Genomic DNA, 27,907 nt, shown 5'->3' with positions numbered 1-27,907 from the left:
ACTCACTTGTGTAGAAGGTAAAACGTTTCATGAGCATTACTGTCCTTATTCTGCTGTGTTTTCTTATCTTCCAATTATTCTGTGTATTGAGGCTAGAAGTTTGGGGTTTTGTGTTATCAAAGCGCATGATTTAGACATCAAAACTTGTAAGTTGGTCACTGTAAAAATACCTTATGACCTCTATAAACAATCTGCTTCATTTGGAAAAGTATCAAAACCTCAACAAAGCAATGGCATTTGTGAAAATCATTGCTAATGAATGTATTAATAATGTGGTATGACGAGAATTTATAAGATTAAGTATTCATATTCCTATTACAATGTTAAGGAGCTAAACTTGCTGTGTCATAATATGTCTAAGATCCTTAAAGAAATAATCTTGCTTTGGTATGATGTGAAGTGAGTTTTGATTGATGTGATTTTCTGCTACTTAAGTAGAGCTATTTCTCAGATTGTGAGAAATATATGGAATTTTTAGGCAACTACATTCTTCCTGGCTTGCATAAATATTGCCTGTGATGCTGAAACCTTTTACTTTTGATTATTTTCTCTTCAGGAAATAGAGAATACAAATGAAAAAGGGGAAAAAAAATATGAGTATACATTATGGACCAGATAAAGATTTAGATTATTTATTTGAAAGGTGTGGTTTATATTTCAGTCAGTTGTGTCTAAAGCAATTTGTTTTTATAGAAGATTTCTTGAGGCCATCTCTGTTCATAGTAAAGAACATGCCTTAAAAACTTAAATAATATTTTAGTAGGATGTCCCAGAATAATGGTCTGCATTTTCAGTATAGTTACTTTTCTTACTTAGAAATTACTAATTTGTTGTTTTTACTCTATATGGATAACCCTGAAGATTCAAATTGAGGAAAATGCCAACCCCTTGAGAAATTAGCCCACACATTACCAATACAGACTGGAAAAAATATTTATTCGCATGAAGGAGTGAGGGCCATAGTAGCCTCACCAGATGCCAGAAGTATAGGAACATGTTGAATTATACTAGTTTTTAGAGTCGCTGTAAAACATTTTTTTTTTTATTTTTGCAGAACAAGAGGTTCTTCAATATTAGAACCACAGGACTTTAATTAGATTTTAAGGCAAGTAGATGACTTTGCCTAACGTTAATCATCTGCATAATCACATACTTGCAGTAACGAATTACAAAATGTTTATAATATTGCAGTCAAATCCGTACTAAAAGCCTATCTGATTATTTTTATTTTTTTTCCATGAGAACAGCCTCAGACCATTTGAGCCATTTTTTCCTTTATTTCAGGGAAATCTTTTTTTTCTTGTAGGCTCAGCATCATCATTAGGCTGCCATCACTAAATGTAAAATTTTAGGTTTCAGGACACTCTGTTTTCTTGGACCAGAAGTCCTACCAGAGCAAACATGATGTGTGGTAGCATCCTAAATACTGAGTATTGTTGCTGACTGCTGTTGCTGATTTCATTATGACTTTTTTTCTAACTGGCCAAAGGGCACCTGCTATTTTTTCATTACTTATAGTAATGGAAGTTAATATAGTTATTTATAGTGACTAGAAGCTTTGAACCAAGTTGGGGCCTCTGTAAATTCTAGACAACAGAAATTGAGAGATAATCCCTATTGGAAGGGCTTTCAATCTAAGCCCTGGAATCTGCAGACATTCTGGCATGTCATGTAATTAGGTTACTTCTCTTGATTTATTCCCAGATTTCTCTGTGATAAACTTTGGTAATTGGCCCATTACTCTGGGTTTGTTCAGCCTGGAGTAGGCCCTGGGGAGGCCTTATGGTGGCCTTCCAGTACCTACAAGGGGCCTACTGGGAAGCCGAAGAGGGAGTCTGTCAGGGGTTGTAGTGACAGGACAAGGGGGAATGGTTTTAAACTAGAAGAGGGGAGATTTAGATGAGATGTTAGGAGGGAATTCTTCACTCAGAGGGTTGTGAGGCACTGAACAGGCTGCCCAGATAAGCTGTGGATGCCCCAGCCCTGGAGGCCAGCTTGGACGAGGCCCTGGACAACCTGATCTAGTGGGTGGCATCCCTGCCCACGGCAGGGTTTGGAACTGGGTGGGCTTTAAGGTCCCTGCCAACCCAAACCATTCTGTGATTCTATCATTGGCCACTTTAAAATTTGTTGGATTAATCATGAGGGCACCTGAGTGTCTATAAAAAAGAAAGGTTAATGAAATATTTTAATATTGCAAAAGAACTTAGTCATGAAAATGGACAAATGATTTTGGCTACAGCTACCAAAGACAATAGCTTGAGGTTTCTGTCTGACTTGGGATATTTGAGTCCAAACGTGTGAAATTTAACAGGTTTAATAGCTAGTGAAAACACAGTTGGGGGGGGGGGAGGGGGGGAGGGTTGGGTGGAGGGGAAGGCATATTCCTGGCAAACTTAGTAAGAACTTTTTTAATAGCGAAGATTAAGATGCAGTTGTAACACAGTGCACTCTGCAGTGAGAAGTATGGTCACCTCTCATCTTCAGTGGATACCAAAACGACCAGCATCTGGCAGATGTTTTCACAGTGCCCTTACGCAGCCGGCTGAGAAAGACCTACGGATTTCGGGGTGAATAACCCGTACTTTGAGCCGAGGTCTGTGCAGAACCATGTCAGCACCTCACCGCAAAGTCCTGCTGCCCGTCCTGTGGGCTGGCGACCCCCGCCCGCTCCGCTTCCATGTGTTTCAGGGCTGTAGCTCGGGCAGGGGGCGCAGAGAGCCGGGGGAACCGGTAAGGAATGGGGTTGACGCGCTGCTACCACTGGGTGCCGCCATCCGCCGGCGGGCGCCGTCCCGCCTCGTCCCACCCCGGCCCGCCGGGGGGCGCCGCTGCCCTCCGGCCCCGAGCCACTGAGGGGAGCCCGGGGCGTGCTGGGAGCCGCCATTTTGTCGGCGTGCGCTGGGAGCCGGGCGCTTCCCGCAGCCGGGGCGGGTGAGGAGGGGCCGCGGCTCGGTGAGTCGGCGGCGGTGCCTCCGCGGCGCCGGGGCGGGGGCGCTTGGTCCCCGGGGGCCGGGGGGCTTGAGGGGTTAGCGGGAGTGGCTGCCAGGTCGGGCCGGGCCGGGCCGGGGAGGCGTTGCCAGGGGAACGGGCGCACCCCCATCGCCTTGAGCACGGAGCCGGGCCGGGAGCTCCCGTCCCTGGTGCCGCCGGCCTCCGCGCGAGGATCCCTGCGGAGGTTCCATGGTGGAGGTGCAGCGGGGGCCTGGGGGATATCGCCCTTGCAGTGGTGTTTGGTGGAAATTCAGTGTCAGCAGCGCCCGAGGTGACCGTACCCGAGGCTGTTCCCTTCCTGCTGGAACCTCTGGGTTTGTTGGAGTGTTCAGCCGCCGGGACCTTGTGGGCACACGGGGCCTGCTGGCCCTGGGTTGCGTTTTCGCAGAAAGAAGGGAGGCCGTGAGTTAACAGAGCAGGGGCAGGGCAGCCTGTCACACCGCGGCCTGATATAGCACCTTTTGGGAGAGCTAACATGAACGATAAGGTGCAACGTCCGCAAGTGATTTCCCTCTGCATAGAACAGAATACTGTGTTTTCTTCACATAACTAACTAACATAAACATTTCTTATGCTAGCATATGCTTTTCCAATCTTTATGGGTTCTTTTGAACTTTGTCTCTCCTTCCCTACTTCTTTTTTTTTTTTTTTTTTTTTTTTTTTTTTTTAGTTTAATACCCATTTCAAGAATGTTTTTTCTGCTGCTTTCAAATAAAAATGCAGTTTTATTAAAGGTTTCTACAGTAAGAGTATTTGTTCTCTCAGGTCACTCTTTCAGTTGTAATTCAATCCAGTTCAAGCAGTTCTCTTTTGCCTAATGGTTGTTTATTTATGCTGATATATTTCTTTTTTAATATTTGGTGTACTTCTATTTCTGTACTATTGTCTATCTGAGGCTTCTGTCTTCCTGATAGGAACTGTATCATTGGGTGTAAGACCTAATTTTGGTCTTGATAATTTCTGTGCTTTTTAACTATCTTGTTAGGCTGCATTTGCTAAAGGCTGCATTTGCTCTTGAAGCTGCTTTTAGATATCTTTCCATATCCACGTTGATGAGGTTTTCATTATTGCAATCTTACATGATTTTAGTACTTCATATAGTTACATGAAGGTGTTATTTCTTAAGTGAACAGCCAGAAACTATAAGATCTTACACTAAGCCAGTTTGGAATGAAAAGCAGACAACTAAAGGAAAAAAAAAATCACTTATTTTTAATCAAACAAAATGTCAAATTCTTTTTATCTAAAACCTTAACAAAGTCATGTAGGATATACATTAACTTAATGATTCTGTATTATGAATTCACTGAATAACAGAGAAGACAAACTCAGTCTTCAAAAGGTGGGTTTTCATGTGGTGGATTTGTTAATTAAGTTCTTATTTGGATATTTTTCATTTTCTTAAGCCGTTTTGCTACCTTGCAGTTTTCTGTGGGACCCTTTTAAGAACATCTGACTTCTGTCCCTAGAAAACCGGGCAGCTACTTGTTGGTCAAGAAGGGCGAGGAAGTGAGTTAATGATAATCCTGTACCTCTTCTGACCTTGCCCTTTGTAACCAGCAGCAAAAGTGAAAGAATTCTGATGTGGGCGTGGGGTTTTCTTGGTTTCTTTTTGACTGCTCCAGCTGATATGAGGCAGACTTGCGTTTGTTATCAGAGCAGTTAGAAAATGTGTGTTCATATCTAAGTTTCTGAATTACAAAGATGGATTTTGTTGCAGGCCTCTGCGTACCCATGATAGCAATTCTGTGCCTGATGCAGTCCTGCCCGGGTGGGCAAGGCAGCTGCAGGGAGCTGAAGAGTTTCAGAAAATTCAGTTCATAGTCTGATGCAGAACTCTGAGGGAGAAGAGAGGGCTGGATCATTAGATCTTTTTCTGCTTGCTTACAGGCTTTCTTCTTTTTGCTGTCCTCTAATTTTTATTTCCAGGATTTTGTTTTATCTTCTTTGCATCTTTTGGAGTTTCTCTAGTCTTACAACCCTTGCTACTTTCAGCAAAACAACTGCATTTCACACTTTCCCTTACCTTTGATTCTCTCAATTTTAAAATGTATTTTAACTTGGATTTCTTGCCCCAAACATGTAATTGTGAAATGATTTATTTGAATCATAGCCTTCTTAAACTATGCTGAAGGTTATATAGAAAGGAAAATTTTCAACCTTTGTATTTCTAGAAGCAAGAATGTAAATATTGGAATTTGTTGTAAAGATTGGTACATAGTAGAGGTGCAACTAGTATCTGCTTTGATTAATGTATTGCTAAACTTGATTGATGATTGGGTACTAATTTCATAGGGGGATGCTATTGTATGTATTGTACCATTTCCATTTTATTTTTTTTGTATCAGGAGTTAACAGTCTCCTGCAGCTTTTTATTTTGTCTAACAAGTGGTCTGTCCTGGGGAGTTGTAAGCCAGAATACTCCAAATGTGACTGTTGAAAGTCAGTCTCCAGAAGCAGATTTTTCTCCCCCTCTGGTTCAAATATGTAGTTGTGCAGGAAGGCTGAAGGTATGTGAAGACTGAAGGAGACATCACAAAGCCTGAACTGGGTTGTCCTTCAGGACTAGGAATCCTTAGGACTAGTTGCTGATGATTTTGAACAGCCCAAACAATGCTACAGAATTATTGCCTTTTCTATCCTTGATTGGTTATTGAGTTGATACCAGCAATCAGAAGTTTGCCCCCTCTGTGTGCTGCTGTGCTTCTGAGCAGGAGAGGAAGGGACAGAAGTTCAGTTCATGGGATGAGTTTCTGCACAGCTAATTTTGGGAACACTTCCTTTTATAGAAATGGGAATTGTAATACTGTATGAGTACAACTGAAGATTGTTACAAGAGAACTTGTGTGCCTCCTGTGTTAATTTTGGACTTGATGACTATCCAAAAATCTTCTTTACTAGAGAGCAGGTTCTATTTTAAAACCTGCTTGATGGGATCTTTTCCCGAAGTTGAGAAGCCATCCTCAGCAAGTAGTGTTACTTCTGTTACATAAAATGTAAAATGAAGTGGCACGTATCTTGTAGTCCACAGTCCTTCCCTGTCTGTGTTATGAACAGTTTCTTGTTAAATACAATGGTAAGCTGAGTGTTTTCAACAGGTGCAATTTTCATATTTCACTTTTGGTATGGTATTAGAATGAATCCCCAAGTCATCCCACCTTCCTAACAAACCTCCCATGAAAGTACAGAGGATAATTTGAGAGAGATTCCAACTTACACGATGAGGGCTGTGTGAGTGTATGCACATATGTGTGTACGGCCCCGCATGCAGTAATGGTGAAATGTTTCCACTGGTGATGCCAGGAAGAATCGCGATGCTGTTGGTTTGTGAGCCTAAGCCCGAGCTGCCTGCCCTCCTGTGCTGTAGGAGGTCCCAGGCTCACTGCACTTCCCTCCTGCTACACTTTCTTTCCTTATGATCTGGAAGACTCAGTGGGTTTGCTGTGGCATTAATCACGTTATTTCAGCTAAAGTCACATCTTAATACGCCTCCTTGATGAAAGCTGCTCTCTTTTTTCAGTCTTTTCCTTCAATTATGAGTTTAAATAATTTGTAGCAAAGCAGTAAAAGCTTGTGATGCTGCAACCTGGAGCACAGATCATGCTCAAGAAGGGAGCTGCATCCATCCCAGGGCACTGCAGTTTCTGCTTGGAAGTTTATGCTCTTCCATATTTATTTAATGTATTCCTGTTGACTGGATAATTTGGTTTCTTAACCAAAAGAGCAGTAGCTCAGCTTTCAGAGGTTACATTTCTATACTAACACACTTCATAATCCCAGACTTATTTTTTTTCCTCTGTGTTTAACTCAGCTGCTTCTAAGTTGACAAAAGCAGCTTGTCATTTCCACTCTTAGGGCTGGAACTGCATGGGGACAAAACTGCACAGCTTGCTTATTTGCTTCTTAAAGTTGCTCTGTTGTGGCTCAGGTATGTATATCCTTTTCCTTGAGGACTCTTAGGGTAGGTTTGAAAAGGACTGCACCTTTTCTGACACAACTTGGAGGCTGCTAATGGTCATTGTATTGATTTAGGGAAGATTGATTAAAAAACAAAAAAAAAAAAAAAAAAAAACAAGCCAGCCCCCTAATTGTTGGTGTTGGTTTCATAGATTAAAGTAATTTCAGTTTGTATCAAATACAACTGCCAAGCTCTTCTCTATTAAAGGGGAAGATTCTGGAAGTTTAGTTGCAATTTCCTGGTGCAGAACTTGTAGCTAAATCAAATTTCTGTGAATAATACAGCAGTTAACGAGCTAAATGTTCTGAAATTAAAACAAAAATTATATAAAATGTAGATTTTATATCCCATCAATTTTACTTCTAAAGTGTATGTACAATATAAAAAGAATATTTTGGAAAAAAAAAAGTTTTTGTTTTCCCTATGTAACAGTTTTGTCCTATTACAAAAACTGGAATTGTTGTCACATTGATTTGTGGAAGAAGCCCTTTACAAGAGGGGGAATGGTAAAATATTTAGGAAAATGAAGTTGTCATTAGGGTTTGTGGAAACAAGATAGAAAGACTAACAGACTAGTTTTCCAGTAGGGAGAAAATCCAAAAATGCTGAATTTATTATTTCCCTATGGTTTGCCTGGAAAGAACACTTAACAGAATCTCATTAAGCTGAAATGGTACAATTCTAAGTGACCTTGTAATTAAAAATTGATAGCTGTATCATGTATAGACTTGGATAGGATTTACAAGAGCATTTCTTGAACAATATTTCATAATGTTCATGCTTATGCCACATATAAAACTTTCATCCAACTGGAACTGCCAGAGAAATTTGAGACTGCCAGGATTTGCTTCTTCCTTTTTAATATTCTTTTGTTTTGCTGGAGGATTATTTGGGGTTTTTTGCTCTTGGTGTTAGCGCTTTTCTACTTTTACCCATAGTCTCTCTGTCTCACACTCAGTATGCTTGAGGTTTGGGTTTTGGTAGGAGGTTTTTTTTGGTGATTTTTTTTCCCCTTCTCCTAACCTACCTTATTTTTAGGTACTGTCATCTGTAGGCAATGCATTTCAGGGGCAGCAAATGTCGGATCCAAATTTCTGCTTTGGATAGGTTTCCCAAACTAAAGATGCCAGCACCTCTCTTGCACTTTACTGTGTAATATGCACTGGTAAGGTTTCCAGACCTTCATTCCTTCCTCTGCCTTGGTACAATCATTAACAGCTCTAGGCGGTTATGTCTTATGTTTGACTACTTCTGATGCCTCTGTAAGACCTCATACTTAGGCCGCAACATGCCAGTATTTTCTATAGCGGCTGATATTTACTCTTTTCTTATACATAGAGCTAAAATTCTTCGCAAGTCATTATTTTGCAAGTTGGCAAATGTGATTTTTTTCCTGTGCCTTTGGCAAATGCAAATTTGTCTCACTCATCTACTGAAAGCACTGCCGTGAATCCATTCTTCTTGTTTATTGTACTGCTCTGTACACATGTGACTTCTTCATGTAGAAAAATATTGGTGAAAATCCTTCTCAAAACAGTGTGCTTCTATTGGCCTGGTTATATTTGTTTCTAAGATCGATGGAGAGTGTAAAAATCCTCGTGACTGGAGTCCAGACTTAGAAAGATCTAATCGCCTCCTGTAACCTTGAGCGGCTGACTGACTTCTTACGGTGGTAAACCTTGACGGGAAGCTAAGTAGGACTGGTTCGAGAACCAAACACAGTAAGCTGAGCTGATGCATTTATGCAGGATTTGGTGCCAGATCAAAGAGCATAGTGTAGATATGCCCTCTTTATTTAAAAACAAATAAACCCACAACCTTCTCCAGGCAGTATTTTATTTAATGGCTAGATAGTAATTATTTAATAAGTAATTATTTAATACTTAGATATAAATGTGCTGAGGTTTGTAAAGGCTTTTAAAATTTCCTTTGTTATTAGGCCTTGTAGGTGTAAGTTAGTAGCATGTGTCTTCCTTGATCTAATTGCAGCTGAGCAGACACACAGTGAAATTCCATGAAGTGACACATGAACAGTCTGTGTGTCAGCTGGTACGATGTGTCCTGTCTGGTATTTACTTGGTGCACCACTCTCACATTTCAGACTTCAGTCAACAATAAACACTAACATCGCTCTCACAGTGAGCGTGTCAAGTAGTAGGAGCTGGGTGTTGAATGTACCCTTTGGTCAGGAGCACCAGGCTGTGCAAGTGTATTTCTGACCTGAAGGTTACAGCCGTGCTTGCCATGTGGAAGGAGAGGACTTAAAAATAACTCCTTGTAATGTCAATCTGTTGCAGGATTAAGGATGGAAATCATGGCTGGTAAAATACAGTGAAAGAGAAAAGCATGTTCTGTGCTTCCCTGAAGCATTGCAGTCCTGGGTGACGTGGTGGTGTCATATTCTTGCATAAAATCATACCTGTTTATGTTCTTAAACTTGAATTGAAAATATTTGACTTGCAAAGCCAAAGTGTGCAGTTTTGTATTTTAAATAAGGTAATATCTTTGTTTTAAACATTTGTCTGTGCTTTTTCATCTGAAGCTTAATCAATGGACTCTATTAAATGGTACTTTAACTTGAAAGTGGAAGGTGTCATATGACGAATACCTGCAGATATTAAACTTGGCTCAGCTACTTGAAAGCTTTCAGGCTAAAATAGGCTTTGTTTACTTGCACATGCAAGATACTTAATGCTTCAATAGTAGTTTATATATATGTGTGTGTGTGTATATATATTACATACATACATATATATATATATATATATATATATAATATATATATATATATATATATATAAAATCTCCTGGGCTATATAAGTGAAAACTAAGTTTAAAATTTCTGGACCTTCTACTTATAACTAATATGCAATTAATTAAATATGTGTCAAGAGGCTTAAATAACTTCCTCTCTGAACTTCAATCTACAGCTGGTATATGTTGTAAAGCTTTATGTATGCATGCTAGTTGTCTGCTTGTTATTAATTTACGTTTCTCAGCCAGAAACTGTTTGAAAATTTCTTTTTTTCTTTTGCAGTTAATAGTTTCGAGTTGTATGTAGCAAGTTTTTGTTTATAATCGTTGTTCCATGTAATACATAAGGCAGCTGTTACAAGACCTGTGTAGAAATATTATTTTTAAGCAACAGTCTAGTTGTAACTTTATGCTTTGAGCAGTTGATTTTAACAGGTGTTTGAAACAGAAATAATTAATGTTGTATTTCGAGTAGTACTGCTGTATTTAAAGCAGTACGTCCACAGAATAATACATTAATGTAGTTTTCTTTTAGATAAAACTGTCCTGAGAGATGTCAAATGCTGATGTTTAGAGGGGATGTCAAATGGAAAGGGCTCCATGACGTGGATGGAGCATTGTTCAGGCTAGCCGATACCTGCAGAGGGCTTGTCCTGCTTTTGGCCTTGCTGAATTGAGATGTCCTTTGGGAGGCTTCGAGCACAGTGGCTGCCTCTTTTTGCTCTGGGAGCTCAAAGTGGTGCAATGCAGCTGATAGGATTTGAAGCAATTGTTTCATATAAGACAACTGGACCTTCTCTGAGTGCTAACTGTTCTTTCAGCATGTGCTTTCAACACTGTTTGGGTCATGGGGATCAAGAGAGGTTGCTTATCTCTAGAGAACCCAAATGTGGTGGACAAATATTGTGATTCTCCCCATGTTGAGGACATGACTTTACTTCTTATGTTAAAAAAGGTAAATAAATATTGAAGTACTCACAGCACTCTAGAAAACAGTGTTTGAAAGAACAGAGTCATTAATTTCAACATTCTAAATAATAAATTCATTATATATACGTTTATTGGTTTTGCCCTAACGTTTATTTCCAGTCATTTTACCTTGATTGTTATAACCTTCAGCATAGTACATAGAGGAGTTTTTCTACTGCTTCAGATGGTGTTGTTACCATCCTGAAAAGCCTTGTCCTGTGATTTCCATCGCGGTAGAGGGTGGCGCAGAATTTGAGGTAGTTCTGTTTGTTTGGTTTTGCTTAGCATTTACAGTTAATTAAATGTACTCACAGCTGAAGTGATAAAGCTGGAAAAGAACATCTCAGTTAAGTAAATATAATCCCATTGTAACATCTACTTTTTCAGTTTAGTCTTTGATCTTCTTGCTCCCCTCTTTGCATGTGTTTCCTTCTCAATTCCTTAAATATAATTCAAACACACAGCTTTCCAGGAAGCACCAAGAGGATCAACAGAGTAAGTGAAATAAAACAAATAAAAGCCAATTTATATAATAGTTCAAAGCTCATGCTGTTATTTCTGCAAGGAGAGTCTGTCACATATGAGATGTACCACCTACATGATGTTTTGAGTTCTATAACCCATATTTTTTTAAAGGTGATGTTATTTCAGGAGAAGAGGAGAAAATGTGCTTATAAACGTCCTGAAAAAGAAATCTTCCTTAAAATAAGTTCTCTAAAAAATAAATGTTTGCCAATTACTTGAAATCAAAATTTTCAGAACTTCCATCTTATTAAATATATATGTAAATGAGGTGTCTTTAATTTTCTGATGGGGTTGAGGGCAGGGGGTTGAGGTTCATTGAAAGTCCAGAGATGGACTGCAGGACCCAGGCTTGCCTATGAAGCATAAGCATGAATCAGAGGGTACTGGAGAAGTCGGGCCTCACTCAAGATACAGTATTTGCTCTGATTGCTTTGGTGAAGTACCACATGTAGCTAATAAAAAATAACAACTTAGTGTGAGCAGTGCATGCATGTCGTAATGAAGTTCAAACCTAATGCACTTTGATGTATTTTTTATTTTTATCCATGCATATGAATACACTAGACTTCTATTTTTATGTACTATGTATAATATACTATACTAGACATTATATACTATATATAATATACTAGACTAGACACATGATATACTAGACTTCTCTTTTTTAAGAATGAAAAACTTTCAGATGAGTTGTGGTAAAACATCAGTTCTTCAAATTCTACCAGTACAACCTCTGAAGTGCTGCTTAGAACATGTTGGTAGCTTATGAGAAATGGAGGCACAGGAAATTGTGTCTCTTAACTATTTTTTAACTTCCCATGTCCTACTCATCATTGTAGTGTGAGGTCACCCATCTGACATAAGGAACAAAGAAGGAACCAAGGGGGATCTTCGTGTCTCCAGTAAATTCTTGGGATGTCAGACTTGAGCCTCTGTCTGTCCCCTCCCCTTTTGCTAAAGTGAGGGTGGGCGAATGACAGAGAATGAGCACATTGTGATTTGCCTCAGTTTGAATCAACAGATCCAAAAGAGATGGAGAAGCTCTGTTCTGGTTTTAAAGTATGTATGCAATTTGTTATGTAAAAATTTTTATAGGGTAAGAGTCGTGTTTTGTGTTTTTTTTTTTTTTTATTGTTTCTGAGCTGGTTTTTATGTAAGTTAAGTAAAAAGAAAGGCTGCTATTCATACATGGAAAGCACATGTGTTTGTCTTTTCAAGATCGATTTTGAGAAGGAATCTGAAGGGCATGAGTAGGCTTTGTTTGCCACATTATGGGAAGTCTTGTAGGCATGAAGATAAGAAAAAAGAGTGCAGCTCAGGCTGTTTGGGTACTACAAATCGTTGTATGAACACAGTGTAGTAATAAAGATGAGAGTCCCTTAAGGTCATTTGAGATCTTTACAGAAACAGTCCTAGAAGATTTCAAAATAAGATTTTTAAAAGGAAATAAACACGAACCTTTAAACTTGTTATTATAAAAGTAGGTTTCTTTATTAGTAGTGTGTATCATGACCATTCTCATATTACTACATGTAATTACTGATTTTTGCCTTTTGGAAGTCCAAACAAACATATAGGTCAGATTTCTAGGTCAGTCAATGCAATTTATTCAATACCTACTTCTGAATTTGCTAAGCTAAAGCAGAGAAGCACAGTATGATTCAGTGTAACGTCAGGTGTTACTACACTAGTTGCAAACTGCCTTTAAGAAATAATTCGAGTTGGTGCTTGGAACCAGTCACGTCTCAGTGGCTGCACAAAGCAAGCATGCCAGCTCACCAACGTCACGTTTTCTCACCCTACTTAGTGGTTAATGAGCTTTGTCATTTCGGCAAGCAAGGCGGTGATCCTGCAATGCATGGTGATTTTCCCCACCCCTGTCTGAAATTTGAAAAAGGTTTTGCCTCTTCTTGCTAAATCTGGTATTATACAAACAGATATAATTGAAACATCTGCACTGACTGTACAACAGCTATAGGTGGTGTTACTGCAGGTGTCGGGGAATGAGAACTGAGAACAAAGCTCTTGAGCAGATAAAGGCCTCCTGGTTTTTAGATGTTTTCAGCATTGTTCTAGTACAAGTTTCTCTTTTTTTTAGACTGTCTGAAACAAATGCTTTTCTTTGAGCAAATGAAGCTCTCAAGAAGGGTGTTGCATTGAGCTAAAGTCTTTGATGGCATTTCTTTGATGAACATGTTTTTGCCTAACACAAGAAGCAGAGAGCTGTGGAGGTACTGTGGGCAAGGGGGCAGTCCAGACCTGCTGTGGGCTGGTCCCAGCTTATTCCAGGCAGCCCTGGAACTGATGGAAATAATGGGGAGCCCCAGTGCTTTACGTCAGGCTGCAGAACAATGTTCAGACCAAGAAATGTGGCACCCTTTCCTGAACTTGGCTACCTGGGGGTAGGCTGCTCCCTGCTAGCAGGGGCACAGGTACCCATAGGCGGCTGTCACCTGCAGGTAAGCCACACTGGAGCAGGAACCCCTAATTTTGCAATGCCAACTCATCCTATTGCTTTGTATTAATGAAATCCTACCAGTAACAAGTTAGGTGGATGCTTACTTGGAGTAGTTTGTCTCGAATGGACGGAGTGGAGTGCACCAGGTGTGAAAGAGGATCTGCTTCAGGGACAGGACCACTTCTAGTGTGAATTGCCAGGGCTGGATGCTAGCTTGGCTTCTGCTTCTGTGCTCACCTGTGATCTCTCAGTGCTGTTTCAAATCACTGGTGGCTTTGTGGCCATTTGAGGAAGAGAAGTGTCCTTTGACCACTGAATGTGACTTGGCGTGTCCCATGTTTATTTTTGTGGAACAGCTAAAAGAGGAATTGACCTCAGAATTTGTGGTTGGTTTATTGCAAAGATTATTGGTAGGGATATTTTTGGAATGTTTAAAATAAATGCGGTACTATTTTATCCATAAGATGTGTCATTTTCTGTTGTAGAGTAATGAGAGTTTTTTTCCTCATGGAGTTCAGTGGATGCTGCTAGCAAAGCAGTGTGTGTGTTTGGCACTGCAAATATTAGTACATCCTCTGAGAGAAGAACTAAAGCTGTGACTTGTTTCCTGGCCGTGCTCTAAGTCCAGCACGCGCTTACAGGAATAAAAATAAGCATAGATAAAAGATAGATAAAAAGATAAAAGATAGATAAAAGGCATCTCTTGGCTTTGACGGCATGGCTGGTAGTAAATAAAGTTAAACATATCCTTAAGCCTTTTTAGGATTAGCATCTAGCTTGGTAAAATTATATTTTTCCGAAGTATTTTGCAGACTTCATATTGTGTAAGTTGAGGGACTACAATTCACCAAGTTTGCATCTGACTTGGACTGAAAAGGGTTGTTCTGTCTCACTGTGCTCTGTATCTGGCAGCACTTGTCGAAATGAGGATAAAACCGCTTACATGACCTTGAAGATTTACCACTTCCTTGAGCTTAAGGGTCTTACAGAGGAAAAACAGCTAAATTAATGTAGCACCTGAATTTTTCATTACAGTTGGTAGGTTTCAGGGTCCTCTCCAAAGTAAGTGGGATTGTCCCCTGTGGAAGATGAAGCTGTTTGCCAGTGCGTACCAGGGAAGTTTTAACGTGGAATGCTTACATGGAATGCCTCCCTGTGCTCGTGTAATACTTACCTGTATTCTAACTTCTTTGTCTCTCTCGGGAATGTATTTGTGTCCTCTGGAGTGTGGCTGGGCTGGGTGGTTTCTTTCTCAAGTCCTTGTCATCTGTTCTTAAGGTCTACCCAGTTCTGTCAACTAGGCCTTTGGTGTGGCAGGTCGTGTACTCTCTCTGTAACTTCAGAGTAGTATTTTCTCTCATCCCCCTACTACTTTGTTGATCCCCTATGCAATCATTTTGGCATGAGTGAGGTTGAACAAGCCTCTTCCCTATACCCCACCTTTTCTTTTGTGCTTCTCCCTGAGCAGGATTGACCGGTCAAGCACATGCTGAAGCGTCTCTGTCTATCAAATTTTGACAGGATGTAAATGCTTTAGATGTTTTGTTCTGTTACGTGGCTTTTGCAGTGAAGCTCTTTATTATTTGAAATGATAGACTTAAGTAATAGTTCTCAAACGTAATGTGATTTTCTATATATTGGCTTTGTCTTGCTGCTGATGGTATCTTTTCCCTTTCCTAGTCACCAGTTTTCATGATGCTGAACTTTAAGGACTTCATTGCCTTGCCAAAATGGCTATCAGCTTGTCCAACATACATAAGCTCAAATATTCCTGGCAGAATAGGAGAGGGCACCACAGATGACGTAGCTGTTAGATACATCTTGTATCTTTCTACCTACAAGATAATGTCATGAATTAGCTATGTTATTGCTATGAATGGTGTAGTTAATTAAGAACCATGGAACATGTATGTTTTTTTGTGTATCAGCTGTTTACATTAGTGCAAGCTCTTAACCTTGAGGCTCAAACAGAAGAGGCTTTTTGTCCACAAGCCTAAAGATCCCAAATCCTGAATACAATTTTAACAGAAGGTTTTATGTAATTTTTGCCTCATGATTTACACTGAGTTCTTTATATGAGCAGTACTGCTTCTAATCACCATATATACGGTTTTGAAGAGCAATATATCAGAAATAAGTGAAATTTCCTTCCATTCAATGAAACTTCTTTTCAGAATAATAAATGCAGTGTAGTTCTATTTTCCAACCACTGCTGACAAACTGATTGAGACTGACCAGGAAAATAAAAAAAATACCTGTGCTCCATAGCAGCACTATGAGTGTTAAATTCTTGCATGGTGGCCTGCCTTGTAAAGCTGTGGATGGGAAATAGGATATATTACAGGACTCATGTAGAGAATGGCACTTGGTTAAATAAATACGTTTTGTTCTTCCATTTTTTCTTGCTAATTGCTGAATTACTGCCTTGTGCTATGAAGTTTGAGCGCTCTTGTAGTAATTCAATTTACCACTTAGCAAAGGAGTAAGCTTGAGTTATCTGTCAACTGTAGCCTGTGTTTTACATGAGGTTTTCTAAATAATCATATCACTGCACTTGTTAGGACAAGAGATTAATATTGACTGTACTCCTTCATCCCAAGACGGATTAAGTAGGTTGTGATTGCTTGGGCTTTGTATGTGGAGTTGCGTTCTCTAATCCAGAAGGGGCTCGTTTGAGCACTTTTAGCAGCCACCTGGTACAGTGGGGCCTGGGGTGCTCACACAAGAAAAGCATAGGCAGAGGTAGGAGTGGGACCAGTGGTAGGGAGAGAGGCTGGTTCCCTTGAGGAGGGCAGGGAAGGCAAAAGTTGGGGTGGTGGCAGAGATACAGGAACCTCTTGTGCTTCTGCTGGCCAGGCACAAAAAGAAGCAGTGTGCTGGGCACCAGCACTAATCCTGTGTAGGGCAAGAAACTGAGCTGAAAGGACAGCAAAGCATGTTATTAAGTGGCCAGTGAAACATCTGAATTAATTTACTCAGATATTTTACTAAAAGGAAAACTGAGAAGTATGTCTTAAAAACATAAACGGAAGTCCAGTGGTTATTTTTTTTTCTTTCTGATGATGGATTTACCAGTTGATGCCAATCTGTAATGGACAGGTGGTTGTGACATTAGTACCGGGGAAACAAAGATAGTTGTGCTGCGAAACTGGACTGTAAAATCTTGCACGTCTGGCTTTGATTTACTACATCACATTCAGTAACTTCATATTTTGGGTTTGGAAGTTTTTGGCAGAGTTTTTGCCCAGAGCTTTTGTTAAATATTTAAATTAATTTCATTCTTGAAATTTTTTTTCTTTTTTTTTTTTTTTTTTAAAGAACATTGTTTTAAATTTATAAATGCATAAACTCGAATACATTGCAGACAAATTTTTATTGGTCAGGTTTTATGATTCATTCCTGTAAAACTTTATGATCTTCCTGGCTTTAGTTTTATTTTTGGTTTAGCAGGCAAGGGTGAAGTGGGGGGAACAGGAAGAGGCATTCTTTGTATATTTAAAGGATAGCTAGTTTAATTTAGCCTCTTTCCAGGCTTGCAAATGTGTACCATGGATTCTTCTGTCTGAAATTAACATCTGTGTGCTTCATTTAGGAAATCTGAAAGAGGAACCCTGCACATGAAGAAATGACGTGTAATGGCCCAGGTAACTCTGAGCCTCACGCCACTCCAGGCACTGACTATGACCAGGACTGGGCCCAAGAACACCACCGACTAGGAAGCTTTGCTGAATTTCCACTTGATTGTCTGGTTTCAGCATCAGCTCTGGCACAAGCTGGCTTTGTTTATACAGGCGAAGGCTGTAAAGTGAAGTGCTTCAGTTGCCACGTGACTATCGAAGGATGGCAGCCTGGGGATTCTGCAGTTGAGAGACACAAAAACCTTTCCCCAAACTGCAAATTTATTACAGAGTCTACTTTTTTGGAGAATGATCTGCGTCCTCTTGTCCAGAACTACCAGCATAGAGCTGAAAATGGCAGCAGCAATTCGGTGCTCTTGCCTGCTCTGGATGACTCGCCTGAACTGGAGGCAGACTACCTGTTGAGAACTAGGCAGGTTGTGGATATGTCGGATATTTTGTATCCTAAAAACCCTGCTATGTGCAGTGAAGAGGCAAGGTTGAAGTCTTTTCACAACTGGCCCTCCTATGGCCTGTTGGCACCAAAGGAATTGGCTAGTGCTGGACTCTATTACACAGGTGTTGGTGATCAAGTGGCATGTTTTTGTTGTGGTGGAAAACTGAAAAACTGGGAACCTAGTGACAGAGCATGGTCAGAACACAAGAGGCATTATCCCAGATGCTATTTTGTTCTGGGCCGGGATGTTGGAAATGTTCCAAGTGAATCTATTCCTGCTGAGCTGGGAAGAAATGGTCTAAATGATGAACAGCATCCGAGGAATCCATCCATGGCAGAATATGAAAGACGGATACAAACCTTTTTAAATTGGATATACCCTGTTAACAAAGAACAACTTGCTGAAGCTGGGTTCTATAGCATAGGTAAGACAGACCTTAAAATGGCTAATATCTCTTACAAATGCATTTTAATTGGAAAAGTACTTTATTACGAAAAAAATGATTTGCCAGAATTTTAGTTGCGTTGAAATTCATTTTACTCTGCTCTGTAAATTAATTTTTGTAGTTCTTATATAAAATGATATATGTAAAATCAATTATTTATTTTTTTTTAGCAAAATACAAACTTATCACTGTTTTTCTAGCAGTAAGATACCAAAATAAATTTTCCTTGTTGTCTAAAACTTTGTTAATCTATCTTTCACAATGACAATTATTAAAGTTAATTTTTTTTAATATGAAGTGCTGTCTTTCAGGTAGTGACCTCAGGTTTAATGAGCAAGCTTGTGGTTCATACACAAGCCTATGAACAAGGCAATCCAGGTTATCTGCAATTTTAATTAGTTAATGTGTTCCCATTATCATAGCATCTGGACACCCAAAACAAGCCAATGCCATTATGACCTACAGTAAAAGCTTTTTGAAGACAATGACTACTGGCAGAGTTTTTACTCTTATAAATGTAGTGTATAACTTGGATGAGGCTCTGATATCTTTGGGCATTGGTTTCCCAAGCTGGAGAAGGCAAATAATTCCTTATTAGATTGAATTGCATGGTGCAGATAAAGCTCTTTGAAATTCTTCGCTGAGAGATGCTGTGCTATTATTAGGTCACAAAGAAAAGGAGGATTATCCAGGGTAACTTCTTCCTCTGATCATAATTGGCTTCTATCTTGGTAGCTCCCAGAAGAGCTCTTTAATCTGATACCATTTGTTTTGCTTGTGGCCATAAATGAAACTGTTGATATATTCTTATGTGGGTGATATATGGGCAATATTTGTACCCATTAGAATTGTTTTTATTAATTTCATCTTGAATTCCTAAAAATAACTAGCTTAGCATAGCCAAGAGAAATCTGTACTGTGGAGGTACCCTAAAAGGGGAGTTTGGCAGACCAGAGAGCTTTTAAAGTGACTTCTGTGTTTCATGGGGATTAAGAAGGGTTTAATGCTGCAGAAAACAGTATCCCTACTTCGTTTCATTTCAATCACCACACTGCCTAAGCAGTTTCTGTTGCAGTCTTTAATTGTAGCATTTAGTCTTTATGTAGCATGTAGTCTTTATTTTTAGCATTTTCTTTTTATTTGTATAATTACATGCTAAAATGGAATTCAGAAACATTTTATATGACTCATGTTTTGTATTTTTTAAGCTCAAGTTTTTTCCTGAATGTTTGTTTCAGATCATACTTACTATGTCCTCCTTCAAATTTGATTTTTTTTTTCCAGTTGCAATTACTAATCAGTATTACAAATACTTTTTTTTGTTGTTTGTTTGTTTCTGGTTTTATCTCCTTAATAACATAGAATTTTATCTGAGAACTCACATACTTTTTTGTAGGCCTAGTACTAACTTTATCCTCATGTATTTCCTAAGGTAATGGTGATCATGTTGTGTGTTTCCACTGTGGTGGAGGACTGCAAGAATGGAAGGAAAATGAAGACCCATGGGATCAACATGCCAAATGGTTTCCCGGGTAAGTTATATTTTGCTGTTCTCTTGTGGCATATCTAAGTCTTATTTATAGTATATTATGTCTTTATGACAGAGCATACAAATAAAAATTTCAGAAATTTGGTATGGCTTGATGTATTTATGAACATAATTTCGTTTTCTAGTTGCTCTCCTCCTCTTCCTTCGTTTTTGTCATGTAGGCACCAACGTATTGTTATCTTCCACGTTTTATACTTTGTGGTTCTCATTTCTGTTATTCCATCTGTTTTACCTTCTATAATCTTGCTGTTATGTGCATAATGATCCAGATATACTTTAATGTTATACTGTAAGCCTCAGAAGAGGATATTAATACGTCATCTTTGAGAGGTAGAAGGGACTTATTCTAAAGTGGGTGGGGAAAGAACTAAATCTCAAGAGGTTGAGGGCACAGCTAAGTCATCAGAAGTGATCAGACTGAAAGTCTGCCATGAAATTTTACTTTCTGAAACTCTGTCAGTATTATATGCATGTTAGCTTGATTGTAGGGATTATTAAAGGGAAGAGAAGACTTGTGTCTGGAGTTCTGACATCTCAGCTAGCATAATTGTGAAGTTTTGTGAATACATATCTGATTATTTCCTCATTATCCAAGCAATATATTCTAATTGTTATTTTAAGAGCTTGATACCTGCCAAAGTTTTTAATTTAAGTCAGGGTACAAAATGGCTAATTTAGTCATGGTGCAAACAAACCTGAAGAAATTAGTTATGGTATTGAATTCAAGATAGATTTCTGCATAATTCTGCATAATTGTCAAGGATTGAGGATTCTAAACCTGTAAGTGGTGTTTAGAAGGTTGCCTATTTTCTAAAATCCCTTTTACAGAAAGAAGGAATGACTCATTGTTTCTTACAGGTGGGTAAATGCTGTCTAAGTACAAAGTGTAAGCTACTTGTATAAAAAGGTGAAAGATACCTATCTTTTGTGTGTTAGCTGCCAAACTCATCTTCTGCAGTGGAAGATCCTCTGGAACGTTTAAGTTAATGCAGTAGCTGATCTTTTTTTCCCATTAGTGATACAGGCATCTTTTAAATATTAGTCTCTCCAAATTGAAAGCATACAATTCCTAGTTTTGGGCTTGCTGTAGTAAATGATTAAAAGATACATTTTCTTGCTGCTATGTTTCACTCCTCATATGGGTTTGGCTTTGTTGTAATTTTCTTTGTTGTGAAATTGTTTCCTTAAATTATACCTAATTTAATTATCTCCTCTCAGATCAATAAAAGTTATATATGGAGTTTTTGTTTACACATCCACTTCAGTGGCAGTGTTTGAGTCTCACAACATGCTATGTATGTCCATGAACTGCTGAAGGTAGAGAACTACTTGGGAGAAGTTACAGCGTTTTCTGTATCTTCTCATAAGTAAAAGCTGTGCCCAGTGGCTAGGACTGGTTGGAAAACAAGGCACCTGCCTTACCAGGGGCTGTTTTTCTGTGCTTACTAAAGACTAAAAGAAACATCATTTTAATATAATGTTAGTTACACATTGGAGTCCTAACTTTTATAAACTTGTGGTGTCAGATGGCCTGGCCAACAACTCTTTAGCTTTCTGTTTCACCAAAAACATGGAAGTATTGCTGAAATGGTTAAGATGTTTCTAGAAATGCGAAGGTATTACTGATGTTGATTAAACATCTAGAGATTCAAGAAGCAAGCATTCCGTGTGATGTAGGAATTCTGTTGAACCTTTCCAATGCTACATAATCAACTGTTGTTTGCTGCTTGTGTAGTTATGTTAAAACTAAATATTTTTGTTTATAGGTGCAGGTTCGTGAGAGAGGAAAAGGGACTAGAATTTATAAATAATGTTCACTTAGGAGGTGGATGTAGGGATTCAACAGTAAGTGCCTTGCTTATTAATCAAATACCATTTTGTTAAAATAAAAAACAATAACAACATAATTTTCTTACGGTTGCTCTTCTCATCTGTGTAATTTATAGTCTTCCTGCTGCTTCATTCATTAGCAAAACGTGAAAAACATCGAGGTATATTTTGGGTTCTGTTATTTGGGATTTATATCTCACAGTTCTTCCTAATTACATTATGGATCAGAGGTAGGGTACCTTTTGTGTGTTGTATATTTGATACTAAACAAACACTACTTTTTGTAGCCTGGGAATCAATGGCTTATGAATAATTTCATGATTGAAGTGTAGTAGATATCTTATTTTCTTGTTGGTAGGGCATTGATAAATTCTATAGTCACTAAAAAGTAAATCTGATGTTATTTTAGAATTCTTTGATAGATTAAGAACTATATAAATCTTACCATTGCTAAGAAGTGTTAAAATGAAAATTTAAAACAATATGCAAAGCATAACAATATGAGGATCCCTTTGTCATTATTGAGAACAGATTAAAGTTTTACGCAATAAAATAACCAAGAGCAAATAGCTATTTCATGTCTTGTAACTATGTAGGTTTCCCTCTGCCAATTTCAGAAGTATAATTTTGTCATCTTTATATTACTTTTTTTTAGATAGAAGCTGCTGAAGTGACAGTACTTCCTAAAGGTATCTATTTATTAAAACAACCATTTTATAATAAGGTATAAAAATAACAAAAACTATTTTGGACTATCCATATTTTCATGGATAATAAAGGAAATGGTTAATTTCAAAGTTGACAATTTTTCGATAACAAATGACAGGCAAGATGTTGGGTGATATTCTTCCACTGCTCCATTGCTTCTAAACAACTGCACGGTGAGGTTTATTTTCCCTGGAGGAACTTGAATCATGATAGGAAAATATTGTAAAGAAGAGGTAGTAAACCATGAAAGTACCGATAGGGTGCAGTCTTATTTTTCTATCTAGGAAGTATGCATCAAGTATTTAATTAGTAGTGTTATGGGATGAATTAGAGAATGCTGAAATTAAACAATCGTTGCTTTTCAATGAAGCAGGGAGAGTTTGACTGTTGAATGGCAAGGAATAGAAAGCTAAGAAAGCTTAAATAGCTTGTTACATTTTCAATTATTAGATATTCCTGCAATGTTTCTCACAAATATAAAGGAATAAAACCACAAGATAGTTAAAGGAATAGTAGGAAGACAGCATCATGACAGGGAATGATAGCTGTTGCTATTAAGAGTGCTTACACAAAACCTATTTTAGAAATCTCTCATACTGCTCTTTTATGAGAGGAAATTAAGAATTTTGCTCTTTGAATAATCATGTGAAGTAAAGAAGAAATTAGTCTTTTACATTTAAAAGAAGGGTTGGAAATAAGTCACACTGCTAACAAACCTATTCATACAATAATATTGAAAAAGAGGAAGGGGGAGGTCAAATATATGATTCTTTTTCTTCCCTGAACTGAATTACAGTTAATGTAATATTAACAAATACTTAGGTGTTTATTGTGCCTTGGGATTTCTGATGAATTTCAGCTAACATTCAGTTATGGAATTTGTGATATTAATTATATAAGACATTTGATTTTAGAAATTACATTGACACTGTTGAAGTAGTAGATCTGAATAGCAAACATAGGAGTAATTTTGTTATAAATAGGTGAAGAGAGTCTAGGAAAGGTAGGGTTGAAGAACTCAACTCTGAAATTTTCAGTGTTATTACAATGCAATTCCTAGAACTAGCAAAATTTTATAGTTTTTTTGTTTGTTTTTCTAAGTATTTGCAAAGGTGTCTTAGAGAACTATTGTGAATACTGTCAGATACTCAGTCTCACTCTTGTGTTTTTTTTTTTTTCTTGTTTTAGATGATCACTTACAGAATCATTTGGTACAAAATGCCATACACATGGGTTTCAGTTTGTCTGAGATTAAGAGCATTATGCAAAAGAAATTGCAGATGTCTGGAGCAAGCTATACATCTGTTGAGGATCTGGTAGCAGACTTAATAAGTGCTCAGAAAGAAAATCTAAAGGAAGAAATACCAAATGAAAACCCACTTGACCAAGGTGAACTTATTAAATTGTAAAACCAATGTGTGTATTCTCATATCAGGTCTTTAGCCTATGAAATAGATCCTATTATTATCTATCTATCTATCCTCAGACCCAGTCTTACTTAGACTAGTTAGAGTATTATGACTTAAAATTCAAGACAGTATTTTTGGACATTAAAAAAGATGAACAAGGGGGTGATAAAAAAATATTTGAGGTTAGTAGCATCTAGAAATATCATCTACAAAATAAATTGAGTTGTATTAATACCACAAAACTGTATAGTATTGAAATAGTCTAGCATCCTGCTGGGAAAATTGATACGTTAACTAAAAAGACAAAAATACTGTGACCAAAATAAAAAGGCAAGGATAACTCTAGATGTGGGGACTCTAGTGGCAAACTGAAATAGACACATCAATGTTCTGTCAAATATTCAGTATACACAAAATTAAAATAAGTACTCCACTGTTAAGACTTTTCAGATACAAAGTTAGCATTAGTACTAACAGCACCGGATAGAAGCATTTTTCTTCTTGGCAAGTAAGGAAAAGCATACTTCTAGGTGGTGTTTCTTTACAATTATTTGTGTCCCAGCTATGCTGAGACATGCAGATCATGGTCAGAAAGCCGTTGTGGTACACTCCACAAATAGACCAGAAATGAGATTTCTGACTCAAGAGACTTGTAGTTTAAAGACAAGCATATGGGTGAATTCATAGGGAGGGAAAAGACCATCTGGTTGGCATGATAGGCAGGGATGTTATTAACCCACCCTTTTTAATAAGATTTTTCATAGATGTTATTCAGATAAAGAACTTGTGATGAAGATAAACTTTTTTTTTTTTTTTTGTGACTGATTGTGGGGAATTTTTCTGAAGTGGTAGGGGAAGTCCTTTGAATTGTGCATTTTCAAATGGGGCATTCTGTAAAATCCAGAGTTAATGTACAATGCAAAGTGGATTCTTTCTAGATTACAATTATTTAAGCTTTTAAGTATGGGCATTTCTCTAGACAGAGATAGGGAAGGAAATTTTATCCTCATTCTTCTAATTGAGGAAACTTGCTAAGAAAACAAAATCCAAATTACCTAACCAGTATCAGTGAACCTTTCTTTCACCTTCTGTATAGATTTTGGGAAAGCCATTCATGGGAAATCTTTGCAAAGAAAGGTTCCTGATTGGAATATGCACTGTTTGGATTCAGTGTATATTTCCAATTCAAAATATAGCAAATACGTGTATAGCTACTTTCCCTGCATTGGCCCTGGAGGTGGTGTGTGTGTGTGTGTGTAGAAAGGATTCTGTGTTACAGTTTGGCTTCCTGTCGTGTAAATTTATTTTTGCTTTTTAAAGGTGTGACCTTTAAATCATATGAAGAGAGCCTTGTCCTTCTGTGAAGAGTGGAAAAATTAGATATAGATGCTATTAAAGTATGTTAACTTCTTTTCTATGTGTTTATTTTCCTTAGATCTCAGTATGGAAGAGAAGTTAAGGCGCTTGCAGGAAGAAAAGCTTTGTAAAATCTGTATGGCTAAAGACATATCAGTAGTCCTCATTCCCTGTGGCCACCTAGTTGCTTGTAAGGAATGTGCTGAAGCAGTTAATGTATGTCCTTTGTGTTGTACAAATATTCTAAAAAGACAGAAAATTTTTATGTATTAGCGTACAGCACTGTAGATGCAACTGTTTCCTGCTTTATTTCTTTAAATATGTATAACGTGATAACAGATGGTTGGGTTTTCAGCAGTCTAGCACACCTATTTATGGAGCATCTCACTTTAGCAATAATGTAAGCAATAAAGTTTTTATCAATGCTCGGAAATAGGAGTTGACTGTCAGAAGCTGCTAATTTTTGTTTATAACACTCATGTTCAACTGCCTTTACATTGCACTACTTACATTTTTTGTTTTTACTTCAAAGTTGCAACCTTAGATGACTTCCTGTATTCTCAGATCTTCTATTTGAGTGTTCTCACTTCTATTAATGTAACAAATACATGAGTTAAATATATATATTCTTTCATGAAATGGAATAGGAAAACTGAGTGTTCTGATGGAGCAGTAGTGATGCTGCATTTTCCCCCACTAACAAATCAGCCAAGTCATACAGAGTAAAAAATATATATTTTTTTTTATATATATTTGTAGTCTGTTTCTGCTAATTGTCATTTGCTCAGCTCTCATTTATCAAAAATAGAGCTGGTTAACTTCTTGCAGAATCAAGGATAAAAACAGTCTAATCAGAGGAAACAAATTGCTTTAAAACAGTTTTCATGTTGTTACTTTGAATATTCAAATGTCTGAATTTATTTTCTGGGGATTACAGTACTTTCTGATTCGTTAGATGCTACCATTTATCTTATCCCCTACTAATCTAATGTTACTGGTTTTTAAAAAAAAAAAAAATCAGCTAAAATATCATGTCTGCTATTTTTATTCTTGTCACTTGCTCATCTAAAGAGTTAGATTCCCATAACATCAGTAAGAACAGGTTTGCTATACTGAATTCTGTCATTTTTTTCTAGCTACAATTGCCTCTGAAGGATGTCTATCTTCTTGTCATTCATGTTTACACTTCTAAGCTTCTGTAAGCAGTCTCCAAATAATCATTAACAGGCTAAACAAACATATGCAACACATAGAAATAGCTCTGAATATTTCTGATTTTCTTCTATTTTCTTTCTTGATTGACAAGTTAGCAACACCCTCACAATTAATGGACCCTTTTGAAACTACTTTGAACTTCAAAAATATCGTAATTGCCTCTGTGTAGCTATGACTAACAAAAGACAAATTTTAACTGATGTTAATCGTGATGTTAATCAGAACATTCGTTCTGAAGTTCATTTTATATGCTACTTACAAACATAAAAAAGTGCAATTAATCCCAGGATGTAATCATATGGCAGTATTTAGATTTTTCTGCTGACAAACTATGTGTATTTAAATTTTTAAAAAATTTTCTTAATTGATTTTTTTCTGTAAACTCCAATATTGAAAGGTAAATAAATCTTCTGTAAGTTCAGTTCATAGACCTAGTTTGGCAAAGCCTAAGGAACACAAAGCTTTATTTATGTGATCATTCCTTTGCTTCATTTTGGTAGGACTCTCTAACTGAAGTTTATGCCAATACAGTTGTATGAAGAATCAGGCACTTGATAAAAATTGGTGTATACTAATTTTTGAAATTCAGATATTATATGTATCATCTCAGGTTTTAGCTTCTTGAAAACATAACTTGTGATTGAAAATGTTGTCTTCTTTCTGTAAGTATGGTTGTGACATAATTCAGAGACTGTAAACCAGCTGCTCAAATATTTCACCTTACATGTGGTACTGCTACTCTGTAAGTTTGTCTGTTCTGATAAACAGTTCCTGTTTTAGCTGTATATAAGTGGCCTCAGTAAACTGCTTGTAGCCTTCTGTTTTTCTCAAAAAATTCCTCTGTATATCAAGTTCATACCTTAAAAGAGAACTCTTCAGAAATGAAGGAGATCTTACATACCTCAAGCCCTTCATTACTACAGGAGCGGTCTTACTGTAAAATTGCCCCATGTACACAAAGAAGTTCAATGTTCTTTTTTCTCATATTTCTAACATTTACCGTTATCCTAACTCACTTTACTGCTGATATTTTAAGTACAGCTGGCTTACAGTCACTCCAATTATGTGACTTCCTTATTTTGTGGATGTACTAATATGTTCTGTGTACATAGAAATTTTATCTTGGAGTTGTACACACTGAGTAATATATTCAATTAATGATACTTTATACAAAATATAGTTTTTTAAATATGATACGAGTTTTAAATCCAAGACACAGAAACATAATGTCTCTATTTTTTGTTAGATATTTGCTATGATTATATGAGATTTCATAGAACTGACATGTTCTGGTACAATTTTGTGAATATTTTAAATAAAGTGCAATCCAGTTGTTCCTGGAGTAGCATGTTTGATTCTTACATGCAAAAGATGTCATAATAGAAGGTTGCTTTCTGCTGCATTTTTGGTTTGTAACTCAACTGTTCCCAAATAATATGTATTAGTAAGGATGATATTTTGAGAGGAAGTAATCCATGTTTTGTATGAGTTAAAGACTGTTGATTTTAAAATGAATTCAATTAGCTAATTTTTGTAATAAATTAGAATTCAATTCTTAGGAATATATGACTAGAACTTCATAAAGAACTCAGCACTTGGAGTCATATTTCTCTTCCGGGAAAAAATAGATATGTCATTCTGGTAAGAAAGGTTTTATTTTTG

General features: G+C 37.5%; 1 protein-coding gene across 3 annotated transcripts; it reads left to right on the top strand.

The window, feature by feature from the left end:
* Positions 1-2,864: 2,864 nt before the first annotated feature.
* Positions 2,865-27,587, top strand: XIAP (X-linked inhibitor of apoptosis). 3 transcript variants are annotated; one of them, XM_084534062.1, is made up of 7 exons: positions 2,865-2,955; positions 17,251-18,157; positions 19,611-19,710; positions 21,494-21,572; positions 22,213-22,246; positions 23,454-23,654; positions 25,110-27,587. In XM_084534062.1, exons 2-7 carry the CDS (start codon positions 17,284-17,286, stop codon positions 25,301-25,303), a joined length of 1,482 nt encoding a protein of 493 aa, XP_084390188.1. In that variant the 5' UTR covers positions 2,865-2,955; positions 17,251-17,283; the 3' UTR covers positions 25,304-27,587. The 3 variants fall into 3 exon arrangements, with proteins under 3 accessions (XP_084390188.1, XP_084390189.1, XP_084390190.1); XM_084534063.1 differs by lacking the exon at positions 2,865-2,955 and adding an exon at positions 3,130-3,265; XM_084534064.1 differs by lacking the exon at positions 2,865-2,955 and adding an exon at positions 9,298-9,448.
* The last annotated feature ends 320 nt before the right edge of the window (positions 27,588-27,907 follow it).

The sequence above is a fragment of the Aythya ferina genome (genome assembly GCF_964211825.1).
Source record: "Aythya ferina genome assembly, chromosome: 13".
NCBI classification, from domain to species: domain Eukaryota; kingdom Metazoa; phylum Chordata; class Aves; order Anseriformes; family Anatidae; genus Aythya; species Aythya ferina.
Note: the sequence above shows the minus strand (reverse complement) of the source record. Positions and strands in the feature narration are given on the sequence as shown.